We start from the raw sequence: 18131 nt of genomic DNA on the forward strand, positions 1-18131 counted from the left end.
TTCCTTTTGTTCTTTGGTCATGAATATAATTATAACCGATTCATAAAAATTATACATATAAAAGTTGGAAATATCCAACTTCAACATATAATCAATTCAAAAATTACATGTAAAATTGTTAATAAAGATATCTCCCTATCAATAATATATTTTTATCTTTTATATATGAACTAAGTATGTAATACGTTTTATAATATCAAAATAAAAATAATTTTTAAGAACAATATGATTAAATGGTGTAAATAAAATATGAATGAAAGAGCATTAAAAATAAAACTAAAACGACATTCATAAGGCATAAAACTCGATATATAAAAGGAATGTGTAGAAGTCAATAAGATCCTAGTATTATACAATAATACAAAGAACAATTATAAAGAAACAAAACTGGACTAAATACCTACCAAAATATAATAATGATTTTAAAATAAAGGATGCAGACCAAAGCGATAGATAAAAATTAATAGTATGAAAAACCAACTCATCCTGCGACCATCTCAGATGCATGAAAATCTTCATCCTTTGAAATTGATGCAACAAAATCAAAAGGATGACTTAGAACTCGTATGAACCAATTCTGCAACACTGAATCCACTTGTAATTTCATTATTATCTTCCATTCACTTACTGAAATACCTTCCTTAACCTATCTGCAGAAAGGGCTGCTCTCTTATTGGTTGGTTCAAGCACCAGAGCATAGCTAAAATCTGCAGTGCAAAAGGTGCCATTATTGCAACATATATCCAGTACATAAAGGGTTGAAATCCTGAAAAGTCCCAGTACTATAGGAACTGGATCAAACTAGTCCCTATATACTATTAAAAAGAATTCCAAATTGTGACAGACACTTCCTATATAAAAAATATCTTGAATTTTTTTTTCAATTGCAGTTCAATTCCAACCAAAAGATCTCATTTAATAGTACAGTGACCAAATTGATCTATTTAATAATAGAGGGACTAATTTGATAAGGTCCCTATAATAGAAGGACTTCTGAGGTACATTCACCGTACATAAAGGTTTGAAATTTTCGTATAGAAACAACTTGGATATAAGCACTATGCTGTTATTCTAGAGCTCATTATATGCATGTTAAATTGCAACAGCCATGACAGTATCAGTGTGATTCTATTCAACAAAATTCTCAAAAAGCATACAAATCCAAACAGGGCATGAGCAATCATAGTCCTTTGTTTTCATTTCTGACTGATCAAGCAGATGGAGCGGCTTGCATATAAAGATAACAATACAGAATACCTGGAACATGAAATGTAAGAACTCACCCTCAATTGCCTCCTTGTAGTAACCAAGCATCTCTCTAGCAGTGCCTCTTCGTAAATATGCCTTTACATTCTGACAAATATAACATAGCAAACAATAGTATATAAATGAAAACAAATAGAAGAACAGTTTATTTTCATATGCAGTCTCTTGAATACTTCATCCTTTGTTAAGAGAAATTTCAGTGAGTGCCACGAGAAATAGAAAAGAAACTGCAAAATTTTGTTCCATGATCATCCAAGAAACCAGTTTGATATTGGCCAGCCTCTTCATATCAAACCAAACTCAATCATATAATGGATGTATACATTATTAATAGACAGGGTTCATTTTAAGTATATATAGAATCTTTAAATGCAAATACAACAATTTTAAAACTAAACTTTCACTTGATCAAAAGTTATCTAAAGCAGAAGCAATAAAAAAGCCCTCCCTTTTAAATTGATTCTGCACTTACGAAATGCCACAATGTTTTGTATACATAAGCAATTTCATCAATTATTTTACAACCATAACCTTCAAGTTCCATAAAAAAGCTAGAGAATGGCCCACGTAAAATATTGTTTTGTTTGTAAATCAACATTAGTTGATGAATTGGTCAGTAATTTTATTATACAGTATGGATACTGTTTCCTATTTCAAGAAAGCAAACAGTAATTAGAAACATGCTAAAATGGTGAGATCTGAAGTTAATTTGAAATGGAAGGAACACATTGACTAAAAATTTAGAAAAACTTAAAAATAATTGTTTCAAAGAATTTGAATAAATACAGATGTTTATCCACGAAAGTAAATTTTTTAAAATGCTTACTGCCTAAAATTATTGTTTGTACTCTTTCCCTACTTGCCTTTAGAAGCAAAAACAATAATCAACCAGATCCTTAGCATCGATTGAATTACATCATATCATTAGAACGAGAAACAAAGCACAATAAGTTGCAAACAGAGACACTTGTTGAAACAGATAATGGAATCAGGGAAGAAATTATGATTTTAAGTAAACTTCAATCAAAGATAATGCATAAAAATGCCATGTACGGAATAAAATATACAACAGTTATACAATCAAAATCATTATCTTTTCCAGGAAGAAATTACCTTTTTATCAAGGCTGATAGCTTTGGTACAATCTGTTTCTGCTTGGAGGAAACTGAAGGGGAGGGAAAAAAATCAAGTACCAAAAAACCAGTGTGGATGTAGTTTACTCTAAAAGAGTCAAATTTTACCTTCCTAGTTCTAGATATGCTGCGGCCCTGTTGCTATAATATGTTGCGTTATTGTCACTAAGCTTGATAGCCTCAGTATAAAACCCAATAGCCTTCTGCCATTGCTTATCTTTGTATGCTTGGTTGCCCTAAACCAGAGAATTTGTAAACAGAAAAAAATTATTTAAGAAATAGGAGAAAATGTGCAGGAAAAGAAAAGGGTTGTGCAACAAAGCTAACTATGTGATACATACACTAGAATCTAAGAAACAATACAAGGATAAACCATACAACAGATCATGTACCGAGAACATATGCCAAGCCTTAGTGAAATAAGCTCAGCAAGAGGGCAAATAAAGAAACATATGCACAATTTAACTAAAACAAACAGTTTCCTCTGTTCCTTTCCGGAGTTAACAATTAACAGAAAGCACTGTGATCAAATTTCCTATAGCTACAACAACTTTCCAGAGCAATCTTACTTTTAACAACCATAGCAAGTAAGTACTTGTTTTATAATGTGTCATATTCTATACATTATCATTCCAAATTTTTCTCTAGTTTCTAAATTTGGTTCATCTATGAAAACAAACAAAACTATAACCAGTAAACTCCAACCAAGCCAACCATAAATCAGTCTAATTCATAATATCCATGACCTGCTAATTACTTCTATTCTGCTAGACTAGACCAGTTCAACACTGAGATGAAAGAAGCTCTACTGACTGTTGATGCCACAAAAAAGGATTATCAAAATAATACAAATTATGATAAGAACTCAATAATCAATATACTCTACATTAAACTTATTGATGAAGTACAATCCAGATTAACTACAAGATGATACTCACCTTTTCTTTAACTGCCTCAGCAGAATGTTCCTGCTTGACAGCATTAGGCGACAATTTAGACTTAGCAACAGTATCAGCATGCTCTTGCAGGGATGAATATACAGTCTGTACTGTATCCAGTAAAAATCGATCACCCCCATGTCTGGCTATGAAGGACACAGAGACTGGGCACTTATCATGATATCCAAGAGGTAGTGTGACCTGCATCATTAATGAAGTACAGATAATTTAAAATAAAATAAAATAAAACCCTTCTAAAACTAAATCTTTTATGCACATCAATATAAGAGAGAATTTCACCTGACAGCAACCAGAGATGCTAGCAATACTCAACAGACTAAAACTACGGTTCTGGTAGTCATCTGAGAAGATTTCCTTACTACCAAGTTTTGGAGGGGGATAAGCAGTGGTAGGAATCACCAGAATTCCATCATCCTAAGCCCAAGAAATAGAAAACAACCACCCTCAAAAAAAGCAGTCCAATAGAATCAAAGTATCAAACAACACTACAAATAAGAGCAGTGCAGATGCATGCACTGACACACGTGTTATCTACCTAGATCAAAAAGAAGTAGAAAAATTCTGTATAATAATTCAACATAAGAGAAAATGTTTTGTCGTGTATCATAAATTGAAAGGGGTGAGGAAAAAATTACAAACATCATTAACAACTATTGAGTTTAAATCATAATGCAAAGGTTCTCGAACAGCGTTGAAGGATAAATTTGGGCATAACATTGCCATTGTTTTTTTCCCCTAAAGAGTGGCCTTTTCTTATAGGAAAAATATACAAAACCGAGTTTGAAAATAACAGAGAGTCTTTGAGAGAAGTTTGCTTCTCCAACTTCTGATAAAAGAAATTGTACAATCCAGAATCACAGATCAAAAGAACATGAGAATGCTCTCAAAATCTTGAAGGTATTAGTAAAGATTATAAACAAAACCAAGAGCTCACTAGAATTGTCAGCCAAGCCTTTAAACAAACTAAATTAGTAACCTGTCCTCCTCTCCTCCTTCCTTTTCTTTCCTCCTCCCTGTAGCTGAGGGTAAAACATTGCTATATCTGGATACACTATGCTTTGCAATGATGTGACTCAGGACAAACATGAACGACTATGTTTTAAGTCCATATCACTAATTAACTTATTGGTTTGGAGAGTGCAAACATGCAGTCTGAATCCATAAATAAAAAACAAGAATATAGATCTGGTCTATAGTTAAAGAGCAGCTTAGATGATCAAGGAACAATTACATGATTAAAAACAATACTACAGCTCAACTTGTTGCACAACTCTAATTCATATGTTTATACGCTAGGGTGCAAGATGTGTATGAACAAGGAGGTTAGATGGGATAACCATCTTTCAACTTCATTCCAGAAAAGATACTAAGTTGAATTGAAATTAAATGCTAAATAAATTGCATTTTTAACTTAACAGGAAATGATTGTTACACTCACAATGTAGAATCTAACAGAACTCTTTACCTTCAAAAGATTATTGACAGCCAAACGCATCTCAGTCCTAACCAATTTGCAAATTTCAATCTCCTTATCCGTCATATCAAGTGTTTCATTTATTTGCGCAGAGATGGCAGAATCAAGAACAGGCTTTTCAGAATTAATCCATTCTCCATGCGTACGTTTAAACTCATATCTGGAGAAAGAATACAAAAAGATCTCAATCAGGGCAATCACCCTTATGGTATTAAACAAAGAGCGACTACCTAATAGCCTAGGAAGACTATTAGATAGGCCAGTTAAAGCATCAATAGAAGTCAGGCACAAACAAATTCAACAGTATATTACAGCACAAAAGAAGATATTTCAATGAGAACTTCCTCATCTCTCCAGGTTCCCAACTTGCACAACAAATTGCATGGGATTTCATTGTTACATCTATGTTTGTTGAACTGAAAATAGGGCATAGGAATACAAAAAGCTTTTCAGCAATAATAACAAAAAGAACACGTGCATGGAAAAACATGAAATAATGAGCAAAAGCTGGAGAAATAGTGAAACTCGGGGTAGGGGGATAAAAGAAATAAGGGAGAGATATCACAAAGAAAACAAGAATTAAAAAATAAATCCAAATTTGAGTAATGAACAATCTTCTTGTTTTAGTAAAGAAAACAAACCATTTCCTAAAATTGTCTAGATGCCAGACACTGCACCAGAGACGTAGAAAGATTAAAAATAGTAATACAATAAATCGGAACAATTACATATGTGAAGGATTTATACTTCTGTACTGTAAATTCATAATCTAGAACTAATAGAAATGGAATAGACCTAGCTAATTGTTTGTTGAATCTTTAAACATGGTTTGCCAATATGAAATTTCATAAATGATAAATAAACTAATAATCATCATTCAGCATAGGTAATAACATCAAATGCTAATACGTGTATACAAATTATTAATATGAAAGCTCACCTTTGAAGAATCTGTGCAACATTTGCAAGCAATGTTAAGGATGAAATTTTTGAATCACCATTTATTTTCTGGCTATAAAACTCCTTCAAGCTTGGGACCTTAGAACTGAAGTATTTCTCAAGATTTTCATGCTTCAATACTTGTCCTTAAGTAAGTAAGAGAAAAGTTAGCAATTTGCACAACCCTAAACAACAAAGCAGAACAAATTCATTCACATAAACCCTTAACAAGGCATGTAAGAAAGAACATACTTCCAAAATGCTTCTCAGTGGAATTAGTCACCACTTGTGAAATTCTATCCTTAGGAATCTTTAGCAGTTCAAAACAATCATCAGCTAAAAGGATTTGCTTAGGGTTGCGTTGAACAGAAAATGGAAGTTGCAAGAGCACAAGGCCAACTCGACGAAGAGTGCTAGGATCCTTAGCAAACAATCCTGCAATAATAGTTTGACAAGTCAAACAAATATAATCAAATTTAATAAGTTCCAAATAGAATAGTGACAAGATTTTGACCGACTAAATCACAAAATTAGCAAAGACATGAAACTTAAAGAATAGAATCACAAAAGAAAATATAGTGCCTAATCAGCAAATGACTGATTCGTAATATAATCAGAAGTTCTGTGATCATCACCTAGCACTTTTCTGCTGAGAGACAAATTTAGTTTGACAATGCACAAGGCCACTATTTTTGGTTTGAGGGGAGGGGAGCGGAGGGAAAAGAATAGAAAGGAAGGACACCAAAGAAAATATATTATTTAAATTAAAGGGAGTGGGGTTGAGCACTCCCATTTCCCTCCAAAGCTACAATTTTTAATTACCCAATTTGGAGAAAACAGAAGGGAGAGGAAAGGATTGAAATATTTAACGTGAAGTCCTTCGATACCCTTGTAATTGAGTTGTGATTTTAATTTTCAAATACACTATAATCCTCAAACTTTGCCATCCGTGCAACCTTTATATCTTTAACAACTCATCCATCAACTATATTTCATCAACCATTTAGTTAAGTCTTCACAAATTCTGGAAAAGAAAAATGAATATGGAGAAATGAAGATATACAAGTTTAGATTCTTGAATTTCTTCATAAACGGATTGGTTTAGAAAGAACATATTGTTGTATAAAATGATTCCAAATATATATTACCTATGGATTCATTGAAAAAAAAAACTCTCCTTACTTTAATTGTTTTTCTTTCACAGACACTGAATTTTCTTAAATAGTTCATGTCAAAGCTACTGACATGATAACTAAAAAATGTAGCGAATTACAGGAGAAATGTAGTCTAATATACTCTGTCTTCTCCTGCCACTACTTTACCAAACAAAAGAATACTTTCATTTCCTTTCCCTTAATTTAAGCTATCCAAACAAAAAAGTGAAGTATCTTTTACTTTACTACAAAAACCTCTCATTTCCTTTTCTTCCTTATATCCTAACATATACTAAATTTAAAACCACATAATGTCAAAATGTATTATAAGCAGAACACGCAAAAATGCTGTGTAATGGTTCAATATGAGAGGGGGGAGAAAAGAAGAAAAGTTGCAAATTTGTTCAAATCATACATAAATTGAATGTAATTCATGGACTGTAGTTCTTAGCCAGAAGTGCTGAATGGGCATTTTTATTGTATCAGCACCGGCTATTGCTTAATGCTTCTCAACCAATGATTTTATATAACAGGACCAAAAACACAAGAAAAACTATACCCAAGATAGAGAATAAAACCAGGGGAAAACTCATTTGGAATAGAAAACATTGAAGAGATATTCAACTTAGAAGCTGCTTTGAATAGAGAACCATTACCAAATTAAACTTTCAAACTAAATTAAGAGGAAAACAATAGTAAGCAAACTGAATTGCTTTCACTTTTATACACAAAGTACATTGAAACACAAGAAAAGCTATTCCCAAGATAGAGAATAAAACCAGGAGAAAGGGAAAACTCATTCGAAATAGAATCTATTCAAAAAATATTCAACTTAAAGGCTGCTTTGAATAGAGAACCATTACCAAACTAAGCTTTCAAACTAAATTAAGAGGAAAATAATAGAAAGCAAACTGAATTGAAACATGGGCAAACAAACAGCATGTTATAAAACTTCTTTAAAACAAGGAAATAATCTAAGAAACTTAAATCAAATCACAACCACTTTTTAGGGAACACAGATGACTGCACATCCCATATGCCATATGGCAACATGTAAAATTTCATAGTGCATAACACAGCATTTGTTATTCCTTCATACGTACCAACAGTGTCGAGGCTTGATGAAACAGGTATAATTCCAGTGTTAGAAATAACACCATATGAGGGCCGGAATCCAATAACACCACAAAAAGCTGCAGGTACCCTTATGCCACCAAGAGTATCGATGCCTACTCAAAGATGTTATATGAAGAAATTAGAGCCAATTTTATTTTATGAAGGATCTTCTAGAATACAATATTTTACAGGGTCACAGATCTCATCATGTTTGATCAAATTGACTCATTAGGGAAATCACAACTTGACAATAACTAGAGTGTAGTAGCATGTCCTAACATATTACAATTAAATATAAAATTACAAATATTTTAGTAAAAAAATGCAAGTTGCAATTGCGGAAAGCCTGAAACAAAGAAAGCTAGGCAGTCAGAAGTGCAAAGCTACCTAAAGAGAAGTCCACAAAATCAGCAGCAACAGCAACAGCTGCTCCACTAGAGGATCCACCTGAAATGCGTGCAGGTGCAGCAGGATTGGTTGGTGTGCTATAGTGTTTATTCTCTCCATGGATACTGAAAATCAAACAAGCAAAAAGCAGCTAGCATCTTGCAAATCCTAAGAACCAAAAAGTTAAATCATGTCTGATGACTACTTCCTAAAACAAGAGACATCTCCATCTTTAGTAAACATGTACCAATATGTTGGGAACCAAGAGGAGTAGAGAGGAAAGGGCTTGGTTCCCCATGTTTGCATATTAAAACTATAAAAAAGGGGGAAATTACAACCTTGTCTGGTTGAAAAAATTAACATGTAATCATTCCCTCCAATTCCCCCAGCCTTTCCCTTCCTCTCCATCCATTCCCCTTAATTCCAACACATTGTTGAAAACCCAAAGTCTGCTTCTCAGGAAAACAGTTTGCAATGGCAAATACCTGTATGCCAGTTCATCCACAACAGTTTTCCCTATACAGGTAGCACCTCCTTCTACAAGGGCCAAAACCACAGGTGATGTGCGAGTAGATGGTTCATGTGTCTTCAACCAGTCTGGATGGCCAAACCCAGTCACATACCCTTCAATGTCAAATCTGATAAGCATGGCATAAATATCAGCTATTAGATGCCATATAGATATTGACAAACATCACGTAGAACATATGAACTAGCAAACATGCTTATATGCATGTCTAACATAAATAATCTGAACTGACAACTTAAAAGTCTAAAACACATGAGCATAACAGAAATTTGAAATGTTCAATTGAATTAACTCTTTCAACAATTTTGCTCGAAAGGAGAAAAAGGTAAAGAAATGGATAATAACAAGCCACTCAGAGGACAATTGAGCAGAAAACCCAAGGCAAAATCTTGCCTCCATATCTTACACATGCTTTGAGAAATAATGGGGCAGTGAATATCAAATTAAATGAATACCTTTACAGACTTCAAATCAAAGCTTTGAAATAAATTGAAATAAACAACCCTGAAAATGAAATACAAGAAATTCCAAAATATTCATAATAGCAAGAAAAACATTTAGGTTATTCTTTTTTGGTTTTTGCTTCCTCGCAAGCTAAAATGTGAAAACATTCAAACTTAACTATTCTATAAAGACATAAAGTCCCGAATTGCATTATTCAAAATATTACTTAGTTTAAAATATTTTTTAACTATTCAAAGTTTTTAATGTTTTATATTCCAAATCATTCTGTATGCATTTCACTTCCATAAAACAAGAACAGGTATTAAAAGCAACAATCAAACCCTTGTTAAGGTTTATCAAAACGAGTTAGAATGTCTGTCTTATAGAGAGAAGTCATTATTTCTTATTCAAATATCAAACTCACAAACTGGATTACTACTAATGGTCAAAAAAGGAAGACAATACACTCAACTAAGTACAGTGACCCTACGCCACTCCATATGTAGCTGAAACTTAGTCGAAGCAACAAAATCCCATTAATAATTTGGGATTTCTTTATTTCCCTAAAGAACAAAGATGCCGTACATATTGACCATTAACCCTAATCACTTCTCTTATCTAAAAAATTAAATGCAGCAGTTTACAGTGACAACAAAACAAAACTAAAAACAATTCATTAATTTCCACTTACTATCACTGCTCGATAAAATGAAACAGTAACAACAAATCAATAGTAAAATAAATTCATTAATTCCCGGTTCCCATCTCTCCTCGACTGCCCAAAAAACCACAACAAACTCAAAAACAAAAGGGATAAAAGAATAGCATACACATCAGAAACGGCGAAATTGAGACCGGTGAGAGGATGGGGAGCTTTAGGAGGGGCAGGCTGAGGCGGAGGAAGCAACTCTAACTTCTGAATAAAAGCCCCAAAGTCGGCTTTAATAGTTTTCTTAAGCCTTTTAGTCATCAGAAAAATTCCAGCTAAACCCAAGCCGAGCAGCACCCATAGATTGGCGGCGTGAGAAGCCATGTCTGCGGCGGTCAGGCCCTAGAAATTTGAATGGGAAAGAAACAAAAATATGATAATAGAAAAAGGGGAGAGAGAGAGAGAGAGAGGGTTAGGGTGGGTTTTGAGGATTTTTGGCAGTGCGTGGATGAGACCGCTGGATTGTAGATTTCTACACTCACAGACGGAATATGTGTCGAGTTGCTTTGCTTTGCTTGTTTGCGTGTGTTATCTTTTTGTTTTAATTTTTTCCTTCTAGTTTAGGATAAACTCCACCCATGTTAACTTCAAAATAGGATTGTTTTTATTTATATCATGGGATGGGTTATCCGGCCCGGCCCGATGGCCCACCCTAAAATTGGGAGGGTTCGAGTTAAAATATAGGCTTGAAATATGAGTTTGGGGAAAAAACTGAGGCCCGTTAGAAAATTGGCCGGTCCTCGGGTAAAATTTTTTTTGCCCGAGCCCGGCCCAGCCTGGCCAGAATTATATATTAAATATATATATTTTATTTTTAATCAAATATATATTATATATATTTAATATAGGTCGGGCCGGGCTCGAGCTTAGCAATTTTCTTTCGGGCCGAACTTGGACAAAATTTTAGGCCTATATTTTGGGTCGGGCCCGGGTCTAAAATTTTGTCTATGCTCAGCTCATGATCACCGCTATTTGTATCACTTAAAATAAAATTAATTTAATTACTCTAAATAAAATAATTGTGTAAATTAATTATTGTTGTTAAATTTCTTTTAACAGATTTATATGCCACATCACTAATTCGTTAAAAAAATAAAAAATTTAATCGCACAATTATCTTATTTAAAGTGACAATGAGTGTAGTTTACCTTTTTTTATTTATTAGAATAAACTAAATATAAAGTCATTAAACTATTATAGAATGTTTTATTTAAATTATTAAATTGTTAAGCGTTTTTTTAAGTTCAACTAGCAAGCTTCAAGTGACTGACTTAGCAGTCGATACGGTGGATCAGTACCCATCGACGAGTAAACAATTATACCTTAAATTCAAATTAAGTTGACGCTCAATGACGAAGATCAAATAAGAAAACTATTTGGATTTTAGTTCACAAATTTGTAATGTTTAAAATTGTTTCATGAAAAAAAATTGGACTGTAAAAGAAAAAGTGAATAAAAACTTTTGATTGATACAAGCGGTGCAAACAAAGAAGGCCATCTAATAACGAATTTAACGGTCTAGTAATTTAAATGAAGTCCTTAAAATAATTTAGTAGTTATTTGGAATTTTTTAAATTAAGTGGTCAAAACGTAAATTTATTAGTTATTTAGTGATATTAAGTGTAGTTTATCTAATTTATTAATAAAACATTATAAATACATCATTTAATTTATGGTTTGGTTTTGGTTGTAGTTTTCTAACTGAGTTAGAATTTGTTGTGTTAAAAGTAAATAAAATTTAAATATAATGTTTATCCTAGTGTTTCAATTTATACCTATTTTTGTTATAATTTAAAACATTTTAAATGCCCTTAGCAAATAGAGATATATGTGAATTATGTCACCTCTTATATACTTTTTCCTTAAAATAAGGAAAACCTTTTACCCATTAAATTTAAATATAAAATATTAGTTTTTGTCATTTTAAGGTTAGTAAGAGATTGTTATTAACTATACGTCAAAGTGACTTTATAATATAGTAGATTCATAGTCTATGTAGTAAATATATTTATAAAAAAGATTGATAAAACAATTGAGAATTTAGTTTTGTCTTCGACTTTTACGAAAAGTTATATACGGTTTATGAAGGAGATACTTCAACTGGCACCTAATGTCACTAAACTATTAATGAGTTTACATTTTTAACATTTGATTTTAAAAAAATTACAAAATGATCATTGAATTATTCAAATGTTTTCATTCAATTCATTAAACTATTAAAAAGTTTTTATTTAAATCACCGACTAGTTAAGCTTTTTTTTTTTTTAAATTCGACTAGCTAGCATCAAGCAACCATTGGTCCGGTGGATTAAAGCTCATTGATGAGTAGAAGAACATACTTTAGATCCAAGTTTATTTGACGATAAATGTTAGAGACCGAAGAAGAAAATTGTTTGGATTTTAATTCGTAGATTTATAATGTTCAATGTTATTTCATTAAAAAACTTAAATTGTAAAAGAGAAGTGGAAAAAGGGTTTTCAGTTAGAGTAGGCGGTGCGAACGTAGAAAGCCATGCAATAATGATTTTAACAACTGAGTAGCTTAAATGATATTTTTTCAATCATTCAATGACCATTTCGTAACTTATTAAAATTGAGTGGCCAGAATATTATCTTAATAATAATTTAGTGATATTGATTGTAATTTATCAATTTTATTAAATAAAAATTGAAAATTTTTAAAAGAGATACAAAATACAATCTTACCAATAAACAATCATCAATATAATACATATGAATCATGTCATAAACAGAAGTAATAATTACAAAGCACAAAATCTAGATCGAAATAATTTTGGAGGATGTAAGTGAAAATAAATTTAAACAGACATCATACTTACTACCAAATTTTATTGCTGTTTCGAAACAATTAGTTTATATGAACTTGTTTTAAACAAATAAAAAACCCACCAAATTTGATTAAACCTCATATTTCATTATAAAAGAACTTCATAAGCCAATGGTCTGTAAAATAACCATAGAGCATCGTCATATTTTACTCTCGAATCAATGTGCATTTTATTAAGGATTAATCCAATAGGAGCAACGTAACTTATTAAGTTTATTCAAATTAAGTATTTAAATATTTTTTTTATTGATTTGAGCATATAAATTTGATTTTGTTATTAAAATTGATATTCATCGTTAAAAGAAATTGCAGTTAATAAGATAACGTAATGTTACCACCTATTAAAATATAATAAAAAATATTTTATTTTACTATTTATGTTAATATTAAAAAGAACTCCTAACTGTCTCCCTCCCCCTCAGTTGATGGGAGGGAGAGGGGGAGAGGGAGAGGAACGAAGCTGGGAGGAAGCGATGAAGGGATGGTGGATAGGGTGAGAAAAGGGGGAGGAGAGGGGTAAAATTTTTTATTTAATATTAATATAATTATTTTTAATTATATTTTAATGGATGGTGATGTGGTGCGATTCCATTGGCTGGAATTTTTCTGAACGAACACTAATAAGCAAGAACCGATTTCAATAGCAAACCAAAGTTTAAATATCTAAATTAATTAAAAAATAATTTAGATACATAACTCAAACAAAATACTTCCTATTCAATAAAGTCTATTATTATTGACAAAACAATAGTTTTGAGTTTATGCCGAAGGATAACAGAGGTGGCAAGATGGGTGGGAGATTTTTTTAAAACATATTTATTAATTTCATTAATATGAAGTAATTTATAATTATTTCAAGTGAGATTAGATAGATAAAGTTAAATTTAATCCTAACATAATCCTCATTTAGAATAACTCACTTAATCTACTTTGAACTCGATTTCAAAGAAAAGATCGAAATGAGCTAATATAAGGTAATTTATAATTATTTCAATTTGGTAAATATTGAGTTGAGCTCGAGCAGCAAGCTTAATAATACTTAACTTGAAATTTGAATAACTCACTAGCCTTATTTAACTTTTCATATTTTTATATTATTAAATTATGTTATTACCCTTAATATATTGTTAACTTTAAATTTATTTATTAAATCAAATTTAAATTTTTGAATTTAAACTTAAATATAAAAATTTATAAATAAATTGAAATAACTCAATTATATGTTAAGCGAAATTAAACTTGAAAATAAACAAACATCGAGTGCAAACTAAGCTTCAAAATTTGAGTCGATCCCGATAATAGTAAGTTGGGCTCGGTTGGATTACACCAGTAGGCGTTGTAACTAGAATGCTATGACCCTATCCACACGGCTGTTGCAGTCACACTACATAAAACCCTATCTTCATTCTCTTGTTTCGTCTAAAACCCGCATAACATCAAAGGCTCTTTGAACAGGTTTAAATGGCCACATTACAAAATTTTCTCTCATCATCTTTAACATACAATCTACCAAAGAAAATGTCATCTTCAGCTTTCTTACACCTGAGCACCTCTATCATACGTGCTCGCAATCCCCTCTTTCTTCCTTTTTCTTCCCCGCCCGCCCTCTCCCTCCGCTTCCACCGTTACACTTCCTCTACCGCCGCCCTCGACACACTTAACGCCAACACCGTTGCCGCTGAGCCTCAATCCCACCCCTGGCCCGAATGGGTCACTTTCATTGACAGATTAAAGTGCAAAGGTTACTTTGTTGAAGCTAATAATACTGTCACTTCCGGTGCTGGCAATGATTATAAGGACATGAATTTTGTGAAAGACGCTTGCATTAGCTTTGCTCGTGACCGTTTCGATCTTTTCAAGTAATGGGTTCTTTCTCTTTTTCACTTTGCTGCTATTTGCTTATCGTCACTTCCATTTCTCCTCTAAATTAACTCAAAGTTCCTTTTGCTTGTTGTTTTTCTGTTCATTAACATAAATAAAACTATGTGATTGATTAAAATAACACTTAATTGGTTAAATGCAAATGCAAAAGCTCACTATTTTTTTTTCTCTTTTAAAGACTAGTATTTAGGCTGGTTATTTCCTAAATCTGATGGGGTAGAGTAAATGTGACAATTAAACATAGTCTTAGTTCTTATTTCGTCAAATGGAAGATTATTTCTGTGCTTATGCTCCTACAAAGTTAAAAGAAAGTAGGATTCTGAAGATTCATGAGGGGCAATGCGGTGCAGATTATCTGTTTTGTTGGAGTCAATTTATATAATACTAATGATCACAAATTTAACTTTCATGTTTCTGTTTAATGCAGATTGTTATCTACTGATGATATTGAAACGGTTGTGGGGAGTGGATGTCCTAATGTTCTACGAAAATCCGTTAATTCAGCTAAAAGGTTGAGAGCCCATGTTCATCTCGACGAAGGGGAAGTATGTCGTTTTCCTTATTAGCATTTTAATTCTTTATCTTTAGTCGTATATTGCACATCGCAAGAAATATGCTCTTCATAGGATGAATATGCAGTTATTTAAAATTTATTTGGTTTTTGAACATTCCTATGCCATGGAAAAGTGAAAACTTGTGTGTGGAAAGGCACATTTTCTGCCAACTGCTCCGGCCTATAAGAACTTCAAGTGATGTCAGACTGAAGCACTTTTCTGCAGGTTTGTGGTGCTTGCAATCTGCGTGGTTCTTGCGACAGAGCTTACGTGATACTAAAGGAATCTGAAGCAGCTGCTCGTACTGTGGACATCGTGCGTATATTATTATCTTATGCCCTTGATCCCCTTGTTATTTCGGAGAGAGAGAAACCTCCTGGTAGAGAGCATATTGATGCATCTGCAAGGAATCTACTTTCAGACTTGACAAAATTGAGTGAGACGTCATGTGATGCTGAAATTCCTAAGCTTGCTGCTAAAGCTCGTCCTCGGAAGGAAAAACAAATTAGTGGCAATGATGATGCAGAGTTTAAAAATGTTGAAATGAAGAGAGGAGATTGGATGTGTCCCAAGTAAGTCTTATATGAAGCTTAATTGCTCGAGGTTATTTCCTGAGATCATGTTGAATAGAAAGTGAATGGATATGAACTTTATTCTCCTATGTCATCGCATTCTAAAATCTCTGCATGGAATTTCATGGTTATAAGCCAGGTTTGCTTCTGAATTGCAGATGTAACTTTTTGAACTTCTCTAGAAATCTGCAATGCCTAAAATGCAAAGAAGGTGGCCCTAAAAATGTTCGTGGAGAAGAAATTGAGATGAAGAAAGGAGATTGGCTTTGCTCAGAGTGAGTTTCCATTTATCTTCCTAGCTGTCATCATCTATTATTTAATGCTTCCCAATTATACTAATTGCTTGTTATGAATGTTCAATGGGTGTGAAGCTCATCTTTATCACTATAGTACATTGTCATGCACTTTACTCTTTGTTGGTTCAGATTTCAAAATAATGTCAGAATTTAATTAATATGTTTACAAGTTTGTTTGGATGACATATGTTGAAATGAAGGAATAAGGTCATTAAATTTATTGTGTAATAGTTGGTCAACTAAAAAGTCGGACATGTAGGCCTTACAGTTAAAAGTTATGGTTTGATACAACGGTTGGAAATTATTTTTCTGATGAGTATGACTGTTTGTTCATTCTTCCTTGGCTATTCATTGCTTTTTATGTTACAGGTGCAGTTTCATGAACTTTTCTAGAAATACAAGGTGCTTAAAGTGTAAAGCAGAGGGTCCAAAGAGGGTTGCCACGGATGATGTCCAAATGAAGAAAGGGGATTGGAACTGCCCAGGGTAAGTTTCTTTTTGGTTTATATTGTTAAGAAGCCTTTTTGTTCTTCAAGACTATCCATCTTCAGTATAATTCTATTAAATAGATTTTGTACTGTAGTCCCATATTTTATGATCTGCTAGATGATTTGGCTACATCCATGCTTGTCCTGTTGTTGCAAACTAAGTCTCATGCATATCGTATTAGCATAGATTGTAATAAAACACAATATAAAGTAATGGAAGAAAACAAAGAAATACCATGATGTGCACTAGGATCCTTAGGCTTTAGCATTCACTATTTGCTGCTCCCAGCTTGAGCCCGTGAACAATATGTGCTTAATAACATAAAGCTGGTGAAGGGATATTGCAAAACCTAGCTTGCTATTCCTTCAAACCCATGTTTGTTATTGGGTTTTGGGTTCATCTGATTCTTATGCTGTGTATTCTTGGTTTCTTTTTTGGGTTGAAGACACGTATCATGCTTGAGCATATGCCCGCAAAATGAGATGTGTATTTCACATGATTATAGAGTTAGCTTTTGCACAAATTGGTTTAATATTCAGTTTTCAAAGATATAAAAGTTTCACCATTCCAATTTGTTGGAGAGAGAAAACAGGGGGGAACAAAGCAAAAACCTGAAAACCAACAAGATCGAAAGTAAAGGGGCTAAATGGAGCCTTTTGAAATTCCATCACATTAAAAGGAATTTAAATATAACTGATGGAATACTTGTCATGGATTTACAGGGGATTAACTTGCTTCCGGTCTGCAATTTTTTAAAGTTGATCCATTCATGCTTATCCTAATATTGATTTCCTCTATGCAGGTGTGGATTTATGAATTTTGCGAGTAATAGGAAATGTTTACGCTGCAAAGTGGCAAGGCCCAAGAGACAGTTAAATCCTGGAGAATGGGAATGCCCTTCGTATGTCTCTCTATTATCCCTCTCAAGTTCAGTTTTGATTGGAAAATTGATATATTACTTACTAGTACAATATCCTGTGCAGATGTGATTTCTTGAATTACAGAAGGAACCAGGTTTGTCTAAAGTGCAAACATGAACGCCCTGAAGAAGCAACAAATGAGTATGATGAGCACACATGGAAGAGACCTCAGCGGTCCTAATAACATGAAGCCTTTGGTATTTGAGTACCATTCTTCAAAGTGCGCAATGGTAAGTGATTGCTGTCTGCTGAATGTTTGTCAAAGCCTATGGCATGCTTTTGAGTTTTGGGTTCACATAGTATAGTTGTAGTTTGCCAATTTTTGCGGTTACAATGTATCATGCAAATGTTTACACTTATGCAGGATGATGGAAAGTTTACGGTTTTTCTTTTCCCCCTTTTTGTGGCCATCAAAGCTCATAGTTTGGTAGACTTTAGGAAAATAAATAGGGCGTCTACCA

The 18131-nt window shown here is 32.9% G+C and overlaps 2 protein-coding genes across 2 annotated transcripts; one reads left to right on the top strand and one right to left on the bottom strand.

Annotated features, from left to right (window-relative positions):
- Nucleotides 1-287: 287 nt before the first annotated feature.
- On the bottom strand, nt 288-10672 carry LOC105801707 (outer envelope protein 64, chloroplastic). The gene is made up of 13 exons (XM_012632942.2): nt 10232-10672; nt 8914-9066; nt 8429-8553; nt 8029-8154; nt 6024-6206; nt 5773-5917; nt 4824-4992; nt 3638-3772; nt 3338-3538; nt 2508-2635; nt 2380-2431; nt 1284-1353; nt 288-707 (listed from the first exon to the last, which is right to left on the bottom strand). The coding sequence occupies exons 1-13, from the start codon at nt 10432-10434 to the stop codon at nt 625-627; spliced, it is 1773 nt and encodes a 590-aa protein (XP_012488396.1). The 5' UTR covers nt 10435-10672; the 3' UTR covers nt 288-624.
- Nucleotides 10673-14337: 3665 nt separating this feature from the next.
- Nucleotides 14338-18064, top strand: LOC105801703 (zinc finger protein VAR3, chloroplastic). The gene is made up of 7 exons (XM_012632937.2): nt 14338-14817; nt 15267-15384; nt 15619-15965; nt 16124-16240; nt 16631-16747; nt 17553-17651; nt 17734-18064. Exons 1-7 carry the CDS (start codon nt 14420-14422, stop codon nt 17849-17851), a joined length of 1314 nt encoding a protein of 437 aa, XP_012488391.1. The 5' UTR covers nt 14338-14419; the 3' UTR covers nt 17852-18064.
- The last annotated feature ends 67 nt before the right edge of the window (nt 18065-18131 follow it).

Source organism: Gossypium raimondii, chromosome 11, assembly GCF_025698545.1.
Source record: "Gossypium raimondii isolate GPD5lz chromosome 11, ASM2569854v1, whole genome shotgun sequence".
NCBI classification, from domain to species: Eukaryota; Viridiplantae; Streptophyta; class Magnoliopsida; order Malvales; family Malvaceae; genus Gossypium; species Gossypium raimondii.